This window comes from Scyliorhinus canicula, chromosome 3 (genome assembly GCF_902713615.1).
Source record: "Scyliorhinus canicula chromosome 3, sScyCan1.1, whole genome shotgun sequence".
Classification (NCBI taxonomy): domain Eukaryota; kingdom Metazoa; phylum Chordata; class Chondrichthyes; order Carcharhiniformes; family Scyliorhinidae; genus Scyliorhinus; species Scyliorhinus canicula.
The window spans coordinates 171,515,541-171,537,581 of NC_052148.1; the positions used below are offsets into that span (position 1 = coordinate 171,515,541).

General features: G+C 47.8%; 1 protein-coding gene across 7 annotated transcripts in view; it reads right to left on the bottom strand.

Annotated features, from left to right (window-relative positions):
• Nucleotides 1–1,957: 1,957 nt before the first annotated feature.
• arhgap24 (Rho GTPase activating protein 24) overlaps nucleotides 1,958–22,041 on the bottom strand; it is a 1,044,996-nt gene continuing 1,024,912 nt past the window's right edge. For all 7 annotated transcript variants that reach the window (XM_038791764.1, XM_038791766.1, XM_038791765.1 and 4 more), the window contains 2 exons: nucleotides 16,478–17,567; nucleotides 1,958–2,934 (listed from right to left, as the gene is read on the bottom strand). In XM_038791764.1, the coding sequence (XP_038647692.1) occupies nucleotides 2,691–2,934; nucleotides 16,478–17,567 (1,334 nt within the window). In that variant the 3' untranslated portion in view covers nucleotides 1,958–2,690. The remainder of the gene's footprint in view (nucleotides 2,935–16,477; nucleotides 17,568–22,041) is intronic.

Consider the following 22,041-nt stretch of genomic DNA (forward strand, 5'->3'; position numbering starts at 1 on the left):
ACCCCCCTCGCCACCCAGACTACCCTCTACCAGTCTGCCCTGCCCTCTCCGAAGCCCTCCCCCCCTGACTGTGGCAGGGCTGGACACAGTCTACAACTGACACGCGGAGCCGGCGATAAAAAATAGCATAAGGATTCCGCGCCATCGGGAACTCGGCCCCTCGGGAGAGGGGCTTCCGCTGACATGCCAATGCCTGTCCAACAGCGTGTGGTGCGCAACCGATGACGGAGACTCAAAAATTGGTGTCAAACCTGCGCTGCTCCCGATTCGGGTGTTGGAAAGGATTCTCCACCCGATCACCGATTACGTTGTTGGCGTCGGGCAACGGAGAATCCCGCTCCCGGTCTCTCCAGTGCAGAGTTTGGTGCTTGTACCATTTGTTTTTCTACAACTGTGTTGTTTACCATTCTAATAATCAGAATATCGTATCTCCCACCCCCAGTACGTTGGTACAGAGGATAGGGTACCAAGTTCCTCCAACACAAAATTAGTGTTTGTACCATTTGGCCTTGTACAACTGTAATGTTTACTGTTTTAATTAAAATATTTCAAACTCAAGGAATGCCTTCCTTTTTTGCGGCCTTGTGGAGTCCGCTGACCATGTTTGTGTCGAATGTTTGAGGCTGCACCCCCTTTTTAGTTATTTATCTAACAATTCTCTAAAGTTTGTTTGCACTTCAGCCCCACGCTCCCGATCTACGGGCACCCGGTGCTGAGGGAGGCAGGGAAGGTGGAGCACCTCCTCGTGAACTGCTCCTGGGGCTGGCAAAACTTGCATGAACAGGTCCAGGCAATGGCCGATCGATCGGGTCGTCCAGCCTGACTGTTAGCCCCTCTTCTGCAGCTTCATTTGCGGCCGGGTTTCCCTGGTGAACGAGCATGCAGTGTCCACTGGCACCATTACGGCCTTCCGTGCAGGTTTGAACTCTGTAAGTTTCCGTTATTCTTTGCTGTGATTTGGGAGGTGCCCTTTAATAGAGTTCCCCTTTTAATTTATTCCTTAATTTGTTTCATTTAGTTTAATTGGTTGAACTCAAAAGAGTTCAAATTTAAGGAATGGCTAAATATTTAGTTGCATGGGACCGGTGAAGATGTGCTTCCTGTGCCTAGGTGGGGTCTGATGGGCCCCTCCAGTATAACCCCTCAGAGGATCTTCCACATGGTGATAGCTTGCTGTGCTTCATATCCTGGCTCTGCAGCAGGGCAACAATCTTCCTGAGGAATACCTGGAGGAGCGGCATGTGTCCTCAGACAAGGAGGACGTTCAGGAGGGAGTCGAGAAAGAGGCCACTGAGGATCCAGAGGATGGAGACCAGCTGGGGACAAGGGTGTGCATGGGCAGGAGGGCTAGGGTCCCCATCATCGCCTCTCGCCTCATGGAGTAGACGTGGCTGCGTCACCAGGTGGTACTGCCAGGCTGGCGGGAGCACTGCCAAGGTGTCAGGCTGGCAATGCCAAGGTGCCCAGATTGCATCATGCCTGGACCAGGGATCAGACCTGGTGGGCCCTGCCTTATCATGTGGGGTACGGGGGGGCTCGATGACCCCCTTATTGGGGAGTTGCGGTGTTGGGGGGGTCCTGAATCATGGTGGGGGGTCTAGGGATTGCGGCGCCATTTAGAAAATTTAGCTCAGTTTGTTGGACAGCTGGTTTGTGATGCAGAGCGAGGCCAACAGCGCGGGTTCAATCCCCATACTGGCTGAGGTTATTCATTAAGGACGCGCCTTCTCAACCGTGCCCCTTGCCTGAGGTGTGGTGACCCTCAGGTTAAATCACCACCAGTCAGCCCTCCCCCTCAAAGGGGAAAGCAGCCTATGGTGATCTAGGATTATGGTGACTTTACCTTACAATCCCATGTACTGGCATTAAGGGTATATGTAACCTGTCTACACACTCAGAATGCTTGCGTGGCATGTTAAATTACACACTGGAATAAAGCAGTACACTTAAGAAAAGGTTTAGGTCATTCATTTGTTATACTTTTTTATAAAATATGTACACTTTTTTGGTCATGAACAAGTAAAATGAAAATGAAAATGAAATGAAAATCGCTGATTGTCACAAGTAGGCTTCAAATGAAGTTACTGTGAAAAGCCCCTAGTCGCCACATTCCGGCGCCTGTTCGGGGAGGCTGGTATGGGAATGCCACATGAAACATCGTCACGCTAGGCAATATTTTAGCTTTATATATTCCATTGCCCATTCCATAACCTTCGAATTGTTCGGTATTCTCTTGTCCCCAGAGAGAAAGGGGTCACAAAATAAAATTACAAAACAGGCCAACTATACCACAATGCTAAAAAATAGCTTGTTAAGTGCAAGTTAAAAAGCCTTGATAAAAAGCTAGATTGCAACACAATAATATTAACTTTAGCAGTTTAAATACAAGGCTTTTGTTAAAAGTTTCCTTTTCAGTATGACATACATTTTCTGATAGGTGCCATTGATTTTGTTTTCATTTAAGCTATGTACACAACCAGCTGTAACACTTAACAGTTATATAATTACATGGAGCTTATAGGTCAGAATAACATGGTAAGTATACAATTAAAATACTGGCAAGTACAGTTGAAATGATTTTTTTTCCTTCAAGGTTTTGAATTTCAATGAGTGCTAACACCAGTCAGGTGACCAGTCACCTGGCTTTTCTCCCCCCCCCCCCTATCCATTGTCCAGATTTTTCTGGATCTTTACTGTATCCAGATAGTATTACTTCTATCTGGTCTTCTTGTCTCCACAGTCAGATCGCCAAACGTCGAGAAAAATTGCTCCATCTCTTTTTGCAACATTTCATTTCGTTTCTCGGCATCCTCCCGTGCACGCTCTGTATTTCTCATCTTTATTTCCACCATGGTATATTTCTTCCTCTCCTGGTCCAGTTCCTCGTGGAGTGTCATTACCTCTGACTCCAGCTCAACGTTTTTCTGTTCCAAACTGCAAAGTGGAAGAAGAAATGAATAAGAACGATGGGGAAATGATCAAACACTCATGTTCATTTTGATAGATGCAACAATTAGATTGAAAGTTGACCACATTCACGTTCATGGATGTTATTTAAAAAAGACACATCTGTTTACACCAAAATGGCATACATGATGGATAGATAGGATCATGGCAGTAAACTATATGGGATGCTGTTGGAATTCACCTTTCTATCTAGAAGTAAATCTCGTTATGAATGTCAGAACATTCCATCACCTGACTAAGGACTAGACATTAGATGTAATCATCTCAGGCAATAAATTGGGTGAAGAAAGGAATTCACACCAGCCATAATCTACTCAAGTTGAAACCATCCAGCTGGAATACACCAACCATGGCCATATCTGTGCCACTGCTCAGTTGTAGAGGGAGGATCATGTGGCAAGACAGATAACACATTTTGTGTTAAGAACCTGTTTTCCCCAGACCAGAGATAGAAGTAGAAAAGACCCTTGCATGGGTCTCTATCTCTCTCCATCTTGCAAGTTCAAACCCTGTCTAATGTTTGACTGCCCCGGTGCCACAGATAGAGATTTCAAAGAACTCAAGCCAGCAGTGTCTGTACCTTTAATCACCTCAATGCCGAACCAGAAAAACCATGGAGATAAGCCTAGATCCACCCAAGCCATCAACCTACAAGACGTGTATAATCTTAGTCCTAATTGGACTTTTAAAAAATCATTTAATCTATCCTCCCACTCTGTTACTTATTGGCATGTTTGTGAGAATTTCTTTAAAAAAAAATATATTTAGAGTACCCAATTAATTTTTTCCAATTAAGGAACAAATTTAGCGTGGCCAATCTACCTACCTTGCACATCTTTAGGCTGTGGGGGGTGAAACACACGCAAACACGTGGAAAATGTGCAAACTCCACACGGACAGTGAACCAGAGCCGGGATCAAACCTGGCACCTCGGCGCCATGAGGCAGCATTGCTAACCACAGCGCCATCGTGCTGTCCCTGTGTATGTGGGAATTTCGAGTGAGTATACATGTAAATGTTGGGGCACTTATATTATTTTTCATAAACCGAGTAAATACTTTCTGAAAAAAGCATGGAACCCCGTTTGCTTGTCTCTTGTGTCATGTGAGAGTACCTTTAAGAAATGGGTGTTTATAAATGGTCGTGTATATAAATATCTGTGGTGAGAGTACCTTTAAGAAATGGGTGTTTACTACTGCAGTGACGTCAGAGAGTGGGTGGAGCTGGGCTGTCAGATTTTTACTTTCGTTTTAGTCTGTTTGCTGCAGGGTGTGTTTTCGTTTCATTTTCAGTGAGGGAGCTGAAGCCAGACACAGCAGCTGTACTGTTGATCTCGCTGCCATGAAAAGACTATCTCTTGATCATTTGGTGAATTCAGAATTATAAATGTTTTCAGTAGTGACTTTAACCTGATGTGCTTCTGTTAAAAGGTATTTCTTTTGTAAGCCTTCTGGATGTTAAAAGGACACCATAAGCATTACTTAGTGTTGTACTCTTTGGGGGTTGTATTTGAATTAATGGTTGCTAAGATATTCACTGTATGTTTTAAAAAGGTTAACTTGAGTTCATAGAATAAACACTGTTTTGCTTTTAAAACATACTTTTCCATTTCTGCTGTACCACACCTGTCGAGTGGGCCATGTGCTCCCCATACCACAATCTATTAAACGTTGTGGGTCAGGTGAACTCCATGATACACTTTGGGGTTCTCTAAACTCTGGCCCATAACACTTGCAGCCACAACACATAAATAGTTAGACATTGACTGAATGCATATCCTTTTTAAAATCCTGCTGTCTAATAAGTGATTGGGAAAGAAGGGAACCAGTCAATCTCCACTCCCCTGATTGCCACAAGCTAATGTGGTGGATTGACTGCCTGCTGTAGAAACCAAACTGATATTCAATCCGGTTTGATTTCAATGGTTATGGAAATTAAAATGTGGTTGTTTCTGTAATGTGTTTGCACATAAAGACAGGAAGAGGGAGAGACAGGAGAGGATAATCTTATACAGCATTTCTTAAGGATTAGCTGGGGTCCTTTCAAGGTCACTCCACGGGCACTTCCTATCAGGAAGTAATCTGAATAGATCCTGATGTCAATCTTAGTTCAATTTCCTTTTGGCCAGGGAGTTTCCACATTGCCAGGTAATTGTCAATGTCTGTCTCCATGAGTTTATTTTCTCTCGTTTTACTACTTTGAAGGGTGACATCTGAATTGTGAGGGATATTCTAAAAACAAGCTTTGTGTTGGAATTCACTTTTAAGGATTATTGGTTATTAATATAACTGTGTTTTCACTTGGTTTTAGTGATCACTGAACACGAGATTGAAAAGATCAATTTTGAAATGATTTCATTTAATGCTTCACACCTGGAAAGGAATTTTTAAGCTCATGGTAATGTCTATAAAAAGCAATGAGAATTGGTTTCGATATTCTCTCTGAGCATCAGTCTATGCTGATTGAAAATGCTTGGGGGAATCTCATTTGTGCTATCCAAGGGATTCAAGATGAACATTTTGCAAGGCATTGAGGAAATTCTCAAAAGGGAGGTGTCGCAAAATGATTAAAAGCCTCACGGTCCATGCTCTCCAACCTGATAACAAACCAAAATACAGTCACAATGCTTAGCTGACAAACCATGCTGAGAACTCACTCATACATTGAACTTCAGCCCAGGTGAAGCTCACAAATAGCCTGATGCTATTACCGAAACCAGACAGTAATGGGGAATCTCAGTACAGTAATGGGGCATCTGGATTTCACGTCAACCTATAGCTTTAAGTTCCTGGGAGTCACCATCACCAACAGTCTGTCCTGGTCCACTCACGTTGATGCAACAGTCAAGAAAGCTCAACAACGTCTCTACTTCCTATGGAAGCTAAAGACATTTGGTATGTCTGCATCAACTCTCACAAACCTCTACAAAGTGCCATAGAGAGCATCCTATCCAGCTACATCAAAGCCTGGTATGGCAACTGCTCAGCCCAAGATTGCAAGAAACTGCAGAGTGTGGTGAACTCAGCCCAAAGCATCACACACATTTGCCACCCCCACATTGATTCTGTCTACCACTGCCCTGCCTCAGGAAGGCAGACAGCAATGTCAGAGACCCCTCCCACCCAGGCTTTGCCCTCTTCCAGATCCTTCCATCAGGCAGAATGTACAGAAGTCTGAAGACCGGCACATAGGAACAGCTTCTTCCCCACAGCTATGAGGCTCAATGACTTTCCTTCAAACTGATCCGTACCCTGTAAGAACACTTGCTCAAGTATTTGTTTTGTTTGGCCCTTGTTCCGCACTGTATCCAATCACTATTTGTCGATGTACTTTGTCGATTATTGTACTATGTACGTACTGTGTATGTTCCCTTGGCCGCAGAAAAATACTTTTCACTGTACTTCGGTACATGTAACAATAAATCAATCCTGGAATAATCACTGGAGAACATAGAAGCTGACAGTGAGGAGGCTGATGGCGGTAATGCTGAAGGCTGACCTTATCTGTACTGCTGATACTTGGAGGTGCTTTTGACTAATGAATGGATACTATTTGTTGATTTTAACCGGTCGGAGGCTTTCCTGCACATACAGGAAAATACATCAGTTTAATTCCATGAGTGGCACGGTAGCACGAGTGGATAGCATGTGGCTTCACAGCGCCAGGGTCCCTGGTTCGATTCCCCGCTGGGTCACTGGCTGTGCGGAGTCTGCACGTTCTCCCCATGTCTGCGTGGGTTTCCTCCGGGTGCTCCGGTTTCCTCCCACAGTCCAAAGACGTGCGGGTTAGATGGATTGGCCATGCTAAATTGCCCTTAGTGACCAAAAAGGTTCGGAGTGGTTATTGGGTTATGGGGATAGGATGGAAGTGAGGACTTAAGTGGGTCGGTGCAGATTCGATAGGCCGAATGGCCTCCTTCTGCACTGTTCTTTGTTCTTTGTGATGTGCAGTGCATACAGACATTAGTATTCAATAGTAGTGACCAGACAGATGTAACAATATGAGGGTAGGGGAAGTGAGGACATTTCTTCCTTGCATCCCCATGCATCTTATATTCTAAGCAAGTTGAAAATGGTGTGGTCATGGACATCTAGCTTTCCACTTCACTCCTCTTCCTTCACCCAACCATTCCCTTCTGATTTTCATCTTTCAGACAGCTACAGAATTAAAGAGCAGCTTCCTGCCCAGCCACAGGTGGGCAGAGAGAACTGCTGCCTGCCCAAACCCAGGAGGGCAGAGAGAATTGCTGCCTGCCCAGCCCCAGGAGGGCAGAGAGAATTGCTGCCTGCCCAACCCCAGGAGCCCCAGGAGGGCAGAGAGAATTGCTGCCTGCCCAACCCCAGGAGGGCAGAGAGAATTGCTGCCTGTCCAGCCCCAGGAGGGCAAAGAGAACTGCTGCCTGTCCAGCCCCAGGAGGGCAGAGAGAATTGCTGCCTGCCCAAACCCAGGAGGGCAGAGAGAATTGCTGCCTGCCCAGCCCCAGGATGGCAGAGAGAATTGCTGCCTGCCCAGCCCCAGGAGGGCAGAGAGAATTGCTGCCTGCCCAGCCCCAGGAGCCCCAGGAGGGCAGAGAGAATTGCTGCCTGCCCAGCCCCAGGAGCCCCAGGAGGGCAGAGAGAATTGCTGCCTGCCCAGCCCCAGGAGGGCAGAGAGAATTGCTGCCTGCCCAAACCCAGGAGGGCAGAGAGAATTGCTGCCTGCCCAGCCCCAGGATGGCAGAGATAATTGCTGCCTGTCCAACCCCAGGAGCCCCAGGAGGGCAGAGAGAACTGCTGCCTGCTCAACCCCAGGAGGGCAGAGAGAATTGCTGCGTGCCCAAACCCAGGAGCCCCAGGAGGGCAGAGCGATCTGCTGCCTGCCCAACCCCAGGAGGGCAGAGAACACTGCTGCCTGCCCAGCCCCAGGTGGCAGACAGAACTGCTGCTTGCTCAGCCACAGCAGCCCAGGAGGGTGAGAGAGCACTGACGAAGAGGCCTCATCACTTCATCTGACATTTACACCAGCGGCTCAAGTACTGGCGCTCCATGTTCTTTAGAAGTGATTCTGAGTGAGCCCGACGGTGTGGAACTAGCCACCTATTGCTGGTAGTGATGCTCGCTTGGCGGCTGCGGACTCAGTCCGCGGCCGCCCTGGTCAGGGGTAGGTGGATCAGACACCGGAGGGGGGGATCTTATTGGCCGGGGGGGGGGGGGGGGGGGGGGGGGGGGGGGAGAGGGTTAGATCCATGTGGTTAGATTCTCAGAGAGTCTCAGAGAGTCTGACATAACGTTCGGCGTGGCCGCTGGAGGCCGTCGACGTGCGCATGCGCGGACTCAAAACCAGAGGTGTGGGGGCCTGCAGGGCACTGAATTAGCTCAACTTGTTTCTCGGAATTTCTGGAATAAAACTCCACCTTTTTTATGACGGCGTGAGAACATAGTCCCATTTTTGGGAGAATCTAGGCCCATGTGTTCTTTAGTGAGTGACAAGCAGATACATTGGGTGGAATTCTCCCACTCGGCCCGTGGTGGGTATGGTGGCAGTGGCGAGTGGAAAATCCAGCATTATACCAAAAGTCAGAAACCTGCCAACGTAAAATCAGGTTGTAATTCTCCCACCAGTATGTTAATGATGGGCCGCACTTCCACAGGCTGGTGACGTGAACGCCATTCACATCATGTTGAAGAAGCAAAAAGGAATTAGTATTTGTTAAGGAGGATTATGCTATACACACACACCATACTGTTGATCTTTGGACTTTCATGCCACATATAAAATCAGTATGTTCAGGTGCTACTGCATTTTCCAGCTGCTGCGTATGAGCTTCACATAGGTAGTCAACACAACCATAAAACAAATAAGCATCAAAGTTCCAGGAAATTAAGCTCAGCTGCCATCCATGGAAACCATGGGCGGGATTCTCCAATAATGGGGCTATGTCCCGCGAAACAACGCACGCGAATCACTCTGGACTTACCTGGAGAAAGTCCAGGGTGATTGTCCGATTTGCAGGGGGCGAGCAGGGAACCGGAGTACTCCACGCAGCTCTGGCTGCCGATACGAGGCCCTGCACTTCGGCCACCCCACGCATCATGGCCGCCCCACACCGCGGACCCCCCCCCCAGTGAATGATTCCCCCGCCCCCACCAGGCCAGCTGCGGACGAGTTCCCGACGGGTGGAACCATGAGAGCGCCGTGCTGTCGGGTACTCGACCAGCTGCACTCGGTGAATCGCCACGGGGGCCTCTTTCAATGGCCCCCGACCGGCGGCGCCTCGACCGCGCGCGATTGGTGGTGATTTTCCGGGGACCGAAGAATCGCGGGACCGGAGTCGGACCGATCTCGCGCCGATCGCAATTTCAGCGCGGAGAATCCCGCCCCCTAGATGTTGACCTTTTTTTAAAAAATGAAAAAGCAATGCTGAGGTGTTCAGAGGTAATTCAGACCCTGCAATGATTCAGGTTCAGAGTCTCAAGAAGATATGACTTGCTGCCAAGTGGTCTGTGTCAGATATAAATTCATATTCTTCCACACAGAGCAATGCTAAAGATTATTGAATTTCTCATTACGATTCTGGAATGTGAGGCACATCTGGATATATTCATTTCCCCAGAAGCTAGCCTCTGGCACCAGTACAGCTGGGAAATGGTAATGAGAAAACAAGACAGAAGCTGCTGCTTTCAGTTCATCACTTATTTAATAAGGACACGGGAGTCCACACCGAGTAAAATAAAGAAACAAAGTTTTATTTCCAACAGACACTGCCCAGTAAGTTCCCTCCTGGGTTCCTATTCTGGTCGGTGCCGTGTGGCCGACCTTTTATACAGAGGTTAATAGACAGCGGGGGAGCTCGTCAGCTGCAAGGGCCACGGAGAAGATAATCATTCCCACCCCGTATGTCCTGCGTGGGATACAATTTGTTATATTTTGTACAATTGAAAACAGCAACAAAGCAAGAGCAGCATATGTCAAGTGGTTTGGATTGTTGCATCTCGAAAGGCTATTTACTGCAAGGCTTTGAAATAGGTTTTAGTTTTTGGTTTCCAGATTTGTACTACCTGGTTATTTAATTCACGCAAGGCTAACTTTCTAGGCATGTGGAAATAGTTAGAAAAAACAATAAAGGCTTACAAGTACTAAATTAACATGGTGTCCCTTAATGCCTACTTCAACTGGCCGATGCCGTGATTCAAGATGACACTTGTGAAGAAACAACCTATTAAAGTTAGGAAATTTGACTTGTGCATGATGTTGACAGAGGTGCTCCACTCGCTCAGTCGTGTTAGGGAACTGTGGGCATCAAACTGTTTTTAGCTATAAATCAGCAGATGTTGGACAGTGCAAATTGGCACTCTTTTATGCTGAGGTGGCCTACATTGGATCTCACTTGGTTAGAGCTTGCAGCGATGCCATGAGTGGACTTATTGGGCTGGATTCTCCGATTTTGAGTCTATGTCCGGAGCATGTCTAGTTTTACAATGAAAAAGTCGGCATCGCCCCCTGTACCGATGCGCCACCTGGTGGGTGGGTTAACAGCCGCGCCATGTAAAGCCCCCGGCTTTACGGACGAAGAATTGCCGGGTCCGTGGCTGCGCAGGCGCATTGCGGCCACCTGTGGTACAACATGGCACCGGCTGCGCATGGTCCCGGCCTGCCAGATGGTGGCGAGGGCCCTGAAAAATGTCCCAATTTCGGCGTAAAAACGGATTCTCCAGCCAATCACCAAATACAATTTCGGCGTCGGCAATCGGAGAATCCCGCCCATTGTGTTTGAACCTTTTTTGTGCAAAACATCATTTACTTCTCCTGGGCACACAAATTAAAGAATCAACACTTCCTCGGTTATCTTGTGGTCACTTTAAGAACTACTGGTTCAGCCTCCTAACATTTGATACAACTATGTGGACCATGCGCAGTGCACATTCCTGCTTACACTTTGTCATTGGGGCCCTACGATCAAGGTATATCTCTGATTTGTGACATTAAACAGCCATGCCCCTGTTTCAGATGGGCAGTAGAGTTCATTAATTTACCCACCTGTAGCAGGCAGGCCTTGGGCATCTATGGGTTGGCAACATTTGCAAATGCTGGATATTCATTTTGCAGTGACAATGGACATGTGCTAAATTCTTCACACCCTGTTAATGAATCCCTCCCCACCTCAGCTCTACCACTGACCCAGGTTTCAACTTTCACCCAAGTAATTCCTCTTGAAAAAATAAGTCCTAATAAGCAACAGCACACACGGTTATTGAGGCAGCGGGAGAGGAAATGGGACAATGTTCTATATGAGCTGTTGTTCTAACATGAGGCAGAGCTAACTCGAAGGGCCCTGTAACCCCTGATCCCCTTATTAATCAAGAATCTATCTATCTCTGTCTTAAAGACACTCAGTGATTTGGCTTCCACAGCCTTCTGCAGCAATGAGTTCACAGATTCACCACCCTCTGGCTGATGAAATTCCTCCTCATCTCTGTTTTAAAGGATTGCCCTCTGAAGCTGTGCCTTCGGGTTCTATTTCTCCAACCACTGGAACCATCTTAACCACGACCACTCTATCTAGGCCACTCAGTATTCTGTAACTTTCAATAAGATCCCCCCCTTTTTCATGGAGTACAGGCCCAGAGTCTTCAACCGCTCCTCATATGACACACCTTTCGTTCTGGGGATCATTCTTATGAACCTCCTCTGGGCCCTCTTCAAGGCCAGCACATCCTTCCTTAGATACAGGGCCCAGAAATGCTCACAATACTCCAAATGGGGTCTGACCAAAGCCCTATACAGCCTCAGCAGTATATCCCTGCTCTAGCCCTCTCAAAATGAATGGTAACATTGTATTTGCCTTCCTCACTGCCAACTGAAGCTGCATATTAATCTTAAGCGGACCCCTGAACTAGGACTCCTAATTCCCTTGTGCTTCAGATTTCCAAACTCTTTTCCCATTTAGAAAATAGGCTATGTCTCTATTCGTCCTACCATAGTGCACAAGTGCCAGAAACTTACCTGGTCCAGCCACAAAATACAATGTCTACAAGAGCAGGTCAGATTCTGCAAGTGACTTTATTTCTTGATTCTTGAAAGCCTTCCTTAACAAGGCACAGGTCAGGAGAGTGATGCCTGGAAGAGCGCAGCTTGACAAACCCTCAATAGGCTTGACACCAACTGGAACAATGTAATCCATCCACCAACTTAAATGTTCAGATCCTCCACCACCGAGGTGCAGTGACAGCAATGTGTGCCATGTACGAGATATACTGGAGCAACTCACTGAACCTTCGACAATGCCTTCCCAACCTGTCTTGAAGGTCAAGGGCAACAGGAGTATAGGAAGACTACGACCTGCACGTTCGCCCCCTAAGTCATTCATCATCCTGAATTGGAACTATATCGCTATTTCAACACTGTACCGGGTCAAAATCCTGGAATTTACCTGTCAACTACCCTGTGAGTGCATTTTTACCACATGACCTGGAACAGTTCAAGAAGGCAGCTCACCACTACTTTCTCGAGGGTAATTATGATGGGTGGTGAATGCTCAACTTGTAAGTGACACGAGTAAGTAAACAAAAAATATGGTGGTTCATGAAGTCCATTTTGGCATTGTGGTGTTCTGCACTAAATACTGTTTAAAGCAGTCACTCAGGCATTATAGAAATATTAGCATTCTTGAATATATCTAACGCCTGTTTCACGACACCTTGAGGCAATGGGGCAGAATAGAGTAGACCAGGAGCCCAGCCTGCTCCATTCGGCATTACCTTGTGTGTATGGATGCCCGGAAAGACAGATCACTCTTACAAATTGGGTACAGGATATTGTGCCCCAAAACTGGTCCTCAATGTCCTTTTTATACTGGGAAAAGGGGACAACAAGGATTAATTCTCCTCGGAGCATTTTCAGGTGCCATCATAATTCCGTCTGTTTCATCATTGCGCCAATGGTTCACCTCAGTAACCCCCGAATTTCACTCCCTGGCACGTGTGGCAATAAATATACCCGACCGCCCTCAGTAATCGGACTTTAGAAGAAGGAAAAGATCTGACAGTGAATAAGACATCACAGAAACAGGTCATTCACCTATCGTGTTTGTACTGGTGTTTTTATTTCACTTGGAGCCCCCTGGTCAAATCTGACTGTTTGCAAACCATATTGCTTTAATATTCACTTTTCTGCACCTGTTAGCTTCTGGTGCTTGGCCGGTCAGAATAAGTGCACTTATTAAGAGAACGTCTAGTTCGTGACTAGCTAAAGTTTTATTGTTCAACAATTATGTGGGTTAGATAACCATAAAAATGATATCAAAACTACTATCTATTATAAATAATCTAAGAGCGACTACAAATTGTGACTATCCACTAAGAAGACTATCTCCAGACTCCCTGAGGTAACAGTGTCACGTGGTTGTTCTCTACTGCCACTTGCTGGTTGGAGGCTGTAACTAATATTATACACATGATTGCTTATGCACGTCACCACATCATCTACTGTCCAATTCCATTTGTGCTGGAGAATTCCACCGTTCGTTCACTTCCCATAAAGGCATTTTTTCTCACTGTCCCTTTAATTATTTTGTGATCATCGAAATTTTGTGCCCCCCATTACTTTTTTGTCAACCAAAAGCAACCACTCATAATTAACCTGATTAGAACCCTCTGTAATCTTGAAAATCTCTTTCAAGTTATCACCTTCTCATCTTCGGTGGAAACAACCCTACTTTACCAAGTCTCTCATAATTGTAACCCCTGAAATCTGGGAACATGTGAATGAATACCCTTGCTATGATGGAGTGCCCAAAGTTTCTTGAAATACTCCAACTGCAGACTCACTGCTAATTGCACTGACTCCTGAAAATCGCACTGACTTCCCGCGAACCTCGCTGTGACCTTCTGAAAATTGCACTGTGACCTCCCGCTAACCTCACTAACTGCACGGTGACCTCTTGCTAACTGCACTGCGACCTTTTGCTAACCTCACTGTGACCCGCTAGCCTCACTGTGACCTCCCGCTAACCTCGCTCTGTCCTCCTGCTAACCTCACTGTGACCTCCCGCTAACCTCGCTCTGACCTCCCGCTAACCTCACTATGACCTCCCGTTAACCTCGCTGTCCTCCCGCTAACCTCAGTGACCTCCTGCTAACCTCACTATGACTTCCCACCAACCATCTCTGTGACCTCCCGTTAACCTCGCTCTGTCCTCCCCCTAACCTCACTGTGACCTACTAACCTCACTGTGACCTCCCGTTAACCTCACTGTCTTCCCGCTAACCTCACTGTGACCTCCTGCTAACCTCACTGTGACCTCCCGCTAACCTCACTGTGACCTCCCGCTAACTGCACGGTGACCTCTTGCTAACTGCACTGCGACCTTTTGCTAACCTCACTGTGACCCGCTAGCCTCACTGTGACCTCCCGCTAACCTCGCTCTGTCCTCCCGCTAACCTCACTATGACCTCCCGTTAACCTCGCTGTCCTCCCGCTAACCTCACTGTGACCTCCTGCTAACCTCACTATGGCCTCCCACCAACCATCTCTGTGACCTCCTGCTAACTTCGCTCTGTCGTGCCTCTAACCTCACTGTGACCTCCCGCTAGTCTCACTGTGACCTCCTGCTAACCTCACTGTGACCTCCCGCTAACCTCACTGTGACCTCCCGCTAACTGCACGGTGACCTCTTGCTAACTGCACTGCGACCTTTTGCTAACCTCACTGTGACCCGCTAGCCTCACTGTGACCTCCCGCTAACCTCGCTCTGTCCTCCCGCTAACCTCACTATGACCTCCCGTTAACCTCGCTGTCCTCCCGCTAACCTCACTGTGACCTCCTGCTAACCTCACTATGGCCTCCCACCAACCATCTCTGTGACCTCCTGCTAACTTTGCTCTGTCGTGCCTCTAACCTCACTGTGACCTGCCGCTAATCTCGCTGTCCTCCTGCTAATCTCGCTGTCCTCCTGCTAACCTCGCTCTGACCTCCCGCTAACCTCACTGTGACCTCCCATTAACCTCGCTGTCCTCCCGCTAACCTCAGTGACCTCCTGCTAACCTCACTATGACTTCCCACCAACCATCTCTGTGACCTCCCGTTAACCTCGCTCTGTCCTCCCCCTAACCTCACTGTGACCTACTAACCTCACTGTGACCTCCCGTTAACCTCACTGTCTTCCCGCTAACCTCACTGTGACCTCCTGCTAACCTCACTATGACCTCCCACCAACCATCTCTGTGACCTCCCGCTAACTTTGCTCTGTCCTGCCCTTAACCTCACTGTGACCTCCCACTAGTCTCACTGTGACCTCCTGCGAACCTCACTATGACCTCCCGCCAACCAGCTCTGTGACCTCCCGCTAACTTTGCTCTGCCCTCCCGCTAACCTCACTGTGACCTCCTGCGAACCTCACTATGACCTCCCGCCAACCATCTCTGTGACCTCCCGCTAACTTTGCTCTGCCCACCCGCTAACCTCACTGTGACCTCCTGCGAACCTCACTATGACCTCCCGCCAACCATCTCTGTGACCTCCCGCTAACTTTGCTCTGCCCTCTCGCTAACCTCACTGTGACCTCCTGCGAACCTCACTGTGACCTCCCGCTAACCTCACCGTGACATCCCGTTGACCAGACTGTGACCTCCACTAACCTCTCACTGTCCTCCCACTATCTCACTGTTTCCTCCTGCTAACTTCACCACAATGACATATTTCTTCAAAGAATTTTGTCAGATTGGCTATTCATGATCTACCTTCTCGAAATCCACATGGTCTAGCCCTAATAGATTGATATTTCTCCAAGTACCTCATAATTGCACCAATTATTATAGACTTTAGTAGCTTGCCGACATGGAACTTTAACTGACCTGTAAGTTCATAGATTCTTTGGGATGTCTTTTTGAAGCTAGTAACCCTAGTCCTATTTACTATCCCTCAACCTATAGACATATTCTTGTTGTTAAAAGGCCGGCTCTGGGGTGTGATGTTCCCTTTCTGCAATTGATCGCACTTATTAGTAAAGGCTCAAATATAACAATCCACAACATGGACATGAACTAACTTAAGCAACGATTACAAGCTGCTCCTTTCCAAAGATACTTGTGGATGAGGTGCGACAGGTGGCTTTTCATGTTTGGCTGATGGTCATGTTTCAGATAAATCACTTTCTTTTTATCTTCTGCCTTTTCTACCAATTCTCACCTCTCCTATCCTGACATTGGCACCTTGCTGCAGCATCAGTTGCCTTTTGGTAACTTGCCCAAGTGATTATTATTCTTTATGTGCGAGCCTAGACAATAATATTCACCTATTGAGGGTGCTGTGGCTGGTTCAATCCTCCCCCTCACACAACACAAATACTTCCAGCTGAAAGAAATTTCTGGTGGACATTCGGAAACAACTTTTATTTTACACTAAAACGGGGAGCTAAAAATAGAGAGAGGTTAAGGTAACCTCTCTGTTAATAGTAGTTGCTACTTCAAATGTGAAAGCAGAGGTTGAAGTACCAGCTTTAAAGTACACCTGTATCTAGAGAACAGACACGTACCTTTTTACTCTTGCTTCATACTCAATCTTTTGTTTCGTTACTTCTTGCTTCAGGCTTGTTACAAGACTGTGCAAGGCACTGTGATTGCCAGTGGAAGTGTTGGAGACAAATGTGTCACTGTTATCACTGCTGTTTGTAGCACGGCTACTGCAGCCACCTCCACTACTCCGCTCATATTTGTTCTCCGAGTCAGTCCGAAGGGACGTCTCATGTGCTGGTCCCTCTGAAACCGGGTCTTCATAATTTGCTGCGTAAATGTCCTGGTCTGGGCAGGTAGTTGTGGAGGAACGGCAGGAGTTTGAATGCTCCATCAAGGAGATTTCACAGGAAGAGGTAGACCAGGTGGCACTGTCCACACTCTGCTTGTCCTCCGAGTTTGAAAGAGAAAATTGTTGCTGAACATTGTCATAGGTGGAGAGTCTGTTGTGCTGCATGGATTCGCTGTTTATTGTGTCCTTGGGCTTATTGTCCCTCAGTGTGATATACCCATTGGGCATCCACCCTGCAATTCGATTGTTTAAAGAGGAACTCATCATGTCGGTGCTGGAGATGCCCATTCTCACTCCCCCATTCTGCATGCTGCCAGTGCCCATCTTAGTCCCTGTTCCTTTTAGTGAGGAATTTCGCCTTGCTTGCAAACTGCCATTGGGCAATGTCTGTACTTTCTCCTGGGTTTCTGCAGGGCTGCTGAAGGACCCATTTGTGACTATACCGCTGCCTTTAGAATAAGCTGGATTCTTTTTCACCATGATGGGCGGGCTTCTGTTGACATCCACTTTGCTGAGGCTGGTCCTGGGGCTGCTGCTCGACTTGTTGCCCCCGTTCAGTGTAGTGGGAGAGCCCCCGTTCTCACCACTTCCCCTTTTGGGCGACTCCGAGTTATCCCAGGAGCACTGACATAAAGGTTCGACCGCTGGCTTCTTGTTCTCTTTATTTAGAGGCGGAGGAAACGGAACAAAGGGTTTCTTTGGTATTTCATTGTTATTATTGCACCCGTCCTGTCTGCCTTGAATCTCTTCGCCTTCTTTGGGAAATAAGTTGCTGTGTTCACTTATAAACACCGACATTAACTGCTGTACCAGGACCGTACCTACAAAATGGGAGAGGGGAGGAGGAAATTAATAACAAAAAATAAGTTACAAACTCTGCACAAATGTCTGTAAAATTAAACAGTGTTAAGCCTCACAACATTTACACCAACAGGCAAGCAGTAACAGATCAATAAAATTGGCGAACAAGTCTATACTTTCAAAGCAAGAAACAGCCCATTTTGACTTACAAAACTTCCACTGACCCAGATAAACCATGAAAAATCTATCCCCTGTTTTAAACTCATCCCTTTGAAGGGATGGCCAATTCCAGAATGTTAATAATAAGCTCCCAGGAGCAGGAAACAAAACAGGGACGGGCACTTCATTGTGCGGGAGGTCAAAAGTCAGCTTCCCAATGGTGGCATTAAACTATGGAAATAGGTCTGCGGCGTATTGACAGCGGACGGAGCTTTCCAATAAAAAATGTGGGTCCATCTTCTTGATGTATTTGCAAGTCGTGTGTGCTTATTAAACGGCAACCTCTCCAGAATAGTGTGTCTTTCCAATTAAGCAATCAACAAACGAGAAACACATGTCTTCAGATTCATGACTACCTACAGGTAAGGTAGTTTTACTGATAGATTTGGCATGAGTAGGAGCTGCTTTTTCCCGTCGGCAGCTTCGTTCAATGACTGGAGGCAAGGTATTGGAGGCAGTCAGAGGGGGGCCGGGTTAGGGAGGGTGGTGCCAGTCCTATGGAATCGCATGGGAGACAGTGATAGGAAGCTGGACTATACAGCAAGTCGGTGGGGCATGCATGATTGTGGGGTGATCAAGGAGCATGATATAACGAACATGAGTTAACGTCCGCTCAATGGCGCATTTAGCGGGTGTTTCTCGGCGTCTTCAGCGGCGGGAAAGGCTAATGGCACTTTGCTGTTTTTTTTGGCCTGAGCAAGGAACTCCCCATTAGCAATAATTCTGCATGGTGTGTTAACCATTCATTGCAATGCCAGAAAATCATTGCATAGTATTCACTCTCCAATAGTCAGAGGATTACCCCTTTAATGTTTCCCATTCATTTAAAAACTGAGCCTTTTTAAAAACAATATAACCTTTCATTGTTTTGTTATATTTATTGTGAAGTGTCTGAAATAAAGGCGATACTCCGTACCGGCACACCTGTTTTCTGGTACGCGTGCCCCAGCCGGCAGCGGGAATCCTCTGTCCTGGCAGCCGGTCAATTGGGTTTCCCAATGTGGGCACCCCCCATGCCGGGAAATCCGCGGGCGTGAGTGCGCTGCCGGTGAAGCGGAGGATCCTGCCAACGTAGAATCCTCCTTGCGATCATGGACAGTTTAAAGTAGTCATGTGGGGCAGCAGTGTGTTTGATTAAATTCCCTGTGTTGGCAGCGAGGGTGATTGATTTTGCACTCACATCCACCGCGAGTGTAATCAATGACACAGGTGCAAATTCCACAAGAGTCAGGAAACTAGATTCTCGCTGGCGAGACCTTGGGCGGATTTCTCTGTTAGTGGGGCTATGTCTCCATGCCCGCAAGAAAACGGGCGCGAATCACTATGGACTTCCAGCAGGAAAGTCCAGAGTGATTTTCCGTTTTGAAGGGGGCTAGCAGGGCCCCCGAAAAGTCCTCCCAGCTCCGGCTGCCGATACGGGGCCTTGCACGTCCGGCTGCGGGTCCGCGCATGGCGGACACACACTGTGGGCTGGCACTGACAATATAGGCACCCCCCAGATCGCACATGCCCGCCAATCGGTGGCCCATGATCGCGAGCCTGGCCGTCCTGGAGGCCCCCCCCCCCGGTGATGGATTCCCCCGCGCCCTATCAGGGCGGCTGCGGACTCAGTCCACAGCCGCCACTCCAAGCTCCTGCTGGGTGGAACCATGAGTGAACCACGGCGGCGGCAACTCAACCAGTTGTCAGTGAAAAATCGCTGCGGGGGCCTCTTTAAATGGCCCCCGACCGGCACCACGTCGACCGCGCACGATTGGCGGTGATTCTCCGGTCCCCGGAGAATCGCAGGAGCGGCGTCGAACCTGATCGCGGGTCTGATGCCCATTCTCTGCCCCCGCTCCGAGCGTGATTGTGGCGCAGAGGCTCTGAGAATCCCGACCCTTGTTTCCCGATTTTCCCTGCCCCGTGCCATGACATAATGAGGTTCCAGCCGACGAAGAGCGGGAACCCAATTTAAATATATTTGACTACATGTTATTATTTTACTGGGCACGATTCAGTGTGCTTGGGTTAAAGCTCGCTGAATGAAGTGCTTAGCGGGGTGCTGCTTGGTGCCGTCGAGAAACATCTCGCTATTCAACGGCCCTTTACTGTTTATTTTGGTCTCGGGAGATTCTCTCAGTCGAGGCCGCACTTCGAGTGATTTCCTGGTGGAAAACTGTAGCTTGACAGCAGCAAAGGCTCCTCGCAGATCGGGGCACGTGTTTGAAAGGCTGCCCTGATCTTTCCTCCCTCCCTTTCAGGCCCTCCCCCTGTTTTTGACACCCCCTCACCCTCCTCAACCTTGGAGAGACTTCTGGGAATCCCCCTCACCCCCCCCCCCCCCCCCCCCCCCCACTCTCTACCTGGTAAGGCCCAACCAGGCCCGATCCCTCTCAGTGCCAACCTGGCACCCAGGCTCCCTGTCACGGCCAGCCTGGAAACCTGGCCCTGCCCCTGCTAGCCTGCAAGTGCCATCCAGGCACCCTGAAAGTGCCAGGTTGGCTCTGCAGGGTGCCAAGATGGCAGTGCCAGTGTCAGGCTGGCAGTGCCAAAGTGCCCAGCTGTCAGATGGAGAGCCAGGGTACCACCCTGCCCTGTCCCCAACTACCCAGAGGTCTCCAATGGCCTGGGAGACTCACTGACTAGGTGCCGTTACACCTAGTCCATGTTTGTGTGGACCGCTACTAGATGGCACCCTGGCGAGATCTCCCGGCGCAGCTGTTAAGTCCTGGGCGGCAGTTAAATCCAGCGAACACATGGCAGCACGGTGGCCTAGTGGTTAGCACAACCGCCTCACGGCGCTGAGGTCCCAGGTTCGATCCCGGCTCTGGGTCACTGTCCGTGTGGAGTTTGCACATTCTCCCCGTGTCTGCATGGGTTTCGCCCCCACAACCCAAAAATGTGCAGAGTAGGTGGATTGGCCACGCTAAATTGCCCCTTAATTAGAAAAAATAATTGGGTAATCTAAATTTATTTTTTAAAAATCCAGCGAACATATATTTAAATGAGCAATAAGGCTCATTTAGATATGCGTATCTGGGCGCCTCCCACGAGATTCAACAGCCTATCCCAACACTAAGCATTGTGTAATGAATCACGCCTATTATTACAACGGACCTTCCAGCCACATGTTCCTCCCTCACTAAATATTGAAAGCTCGCCAAAGTGACAATTTACAACATGCATTTAAAAATGGGTTCAGTCGAGGGAATCCTGCCAGGGGCATCAAGGTAAGTATGCCATGCAGGGAGGGAGTGACATGCCCGTGCAGTGTCCTGGCACTACCCCCTGTCACAGGATGGTACTGCCGTTTGGCACTGTCGACCTGAGAGTGCCAACCTGGCAGGGGTCAATCTGGCTGTTCCTTCCTGTGCGTGGGGCGGTGCAATGGAGGGCTCTCTGGGCAATCATATTGGGAGGTTCCCGTTATGTGTGGGATAGGGGAAAAGAGCCGAGATACACATCAGTTTTTAGACACAGCCTGACACCCTGGCAAGTTATGGGGAAAATTCTGCCCAACATCTATGATTTCTTCCTCTCGCATGTTGGCTGGAGCTTGATGTAATAGTAGTTTTCCAAGTTTTCTTCAAACTTATATCCAGATGACAGTAACAACAAAAAATTCCAAAATATGGGATTTCCTGTAGCTCCCCAGGCAACCTAGGTGCCATGTAAATCTATTTAAAATTAAAGTTAATTTAATTTAAATGGTCAACAGAACATACTGGGTTACCTTACAGTACCATTGCCAGCTTGTAAACTTTATATTCCAAGAGATTTGTTTTATGAATCTTATCTGTTAAGGGAGTAATTTAACCCAAGTATACTGCAGAGGCCCCATCTATTATATAACAAATTTATAAATCTGTTCCATCTGTTTTTTTTACGTTTGAATAAAATAGATTTTAATATTAAATGACTTCTCCACAATAGGAAGACCATAATTGCAAATATCAAATTACAGCAAATTGTGGCTCGATGGGGACTATTTTAACCCAACCTGCCCAGCAGATATGGTTGAGTGTGCAGTTAAACTAACCCAAGTTACTTAGCTGTCCTTGAACCGCCCATATCCTCTTGACTGATTTTTACTCAGGTTTCTGGATTGGCAGCTAAGGGGCCCATTCGAAGCTGACTGTTTTTCTTTAAATGTGTAGATTGAAGTTTGATGCTGTCATCAGGCTCTGACTACTATTCTGAACAGGGCCTATGCAGGGGAACCGTTGTGGCTTTTGTACCAGGCTGAGGAGGATAAGGATTTCCCAGGAACAGGAAGAGAACCAAGCAGTTATA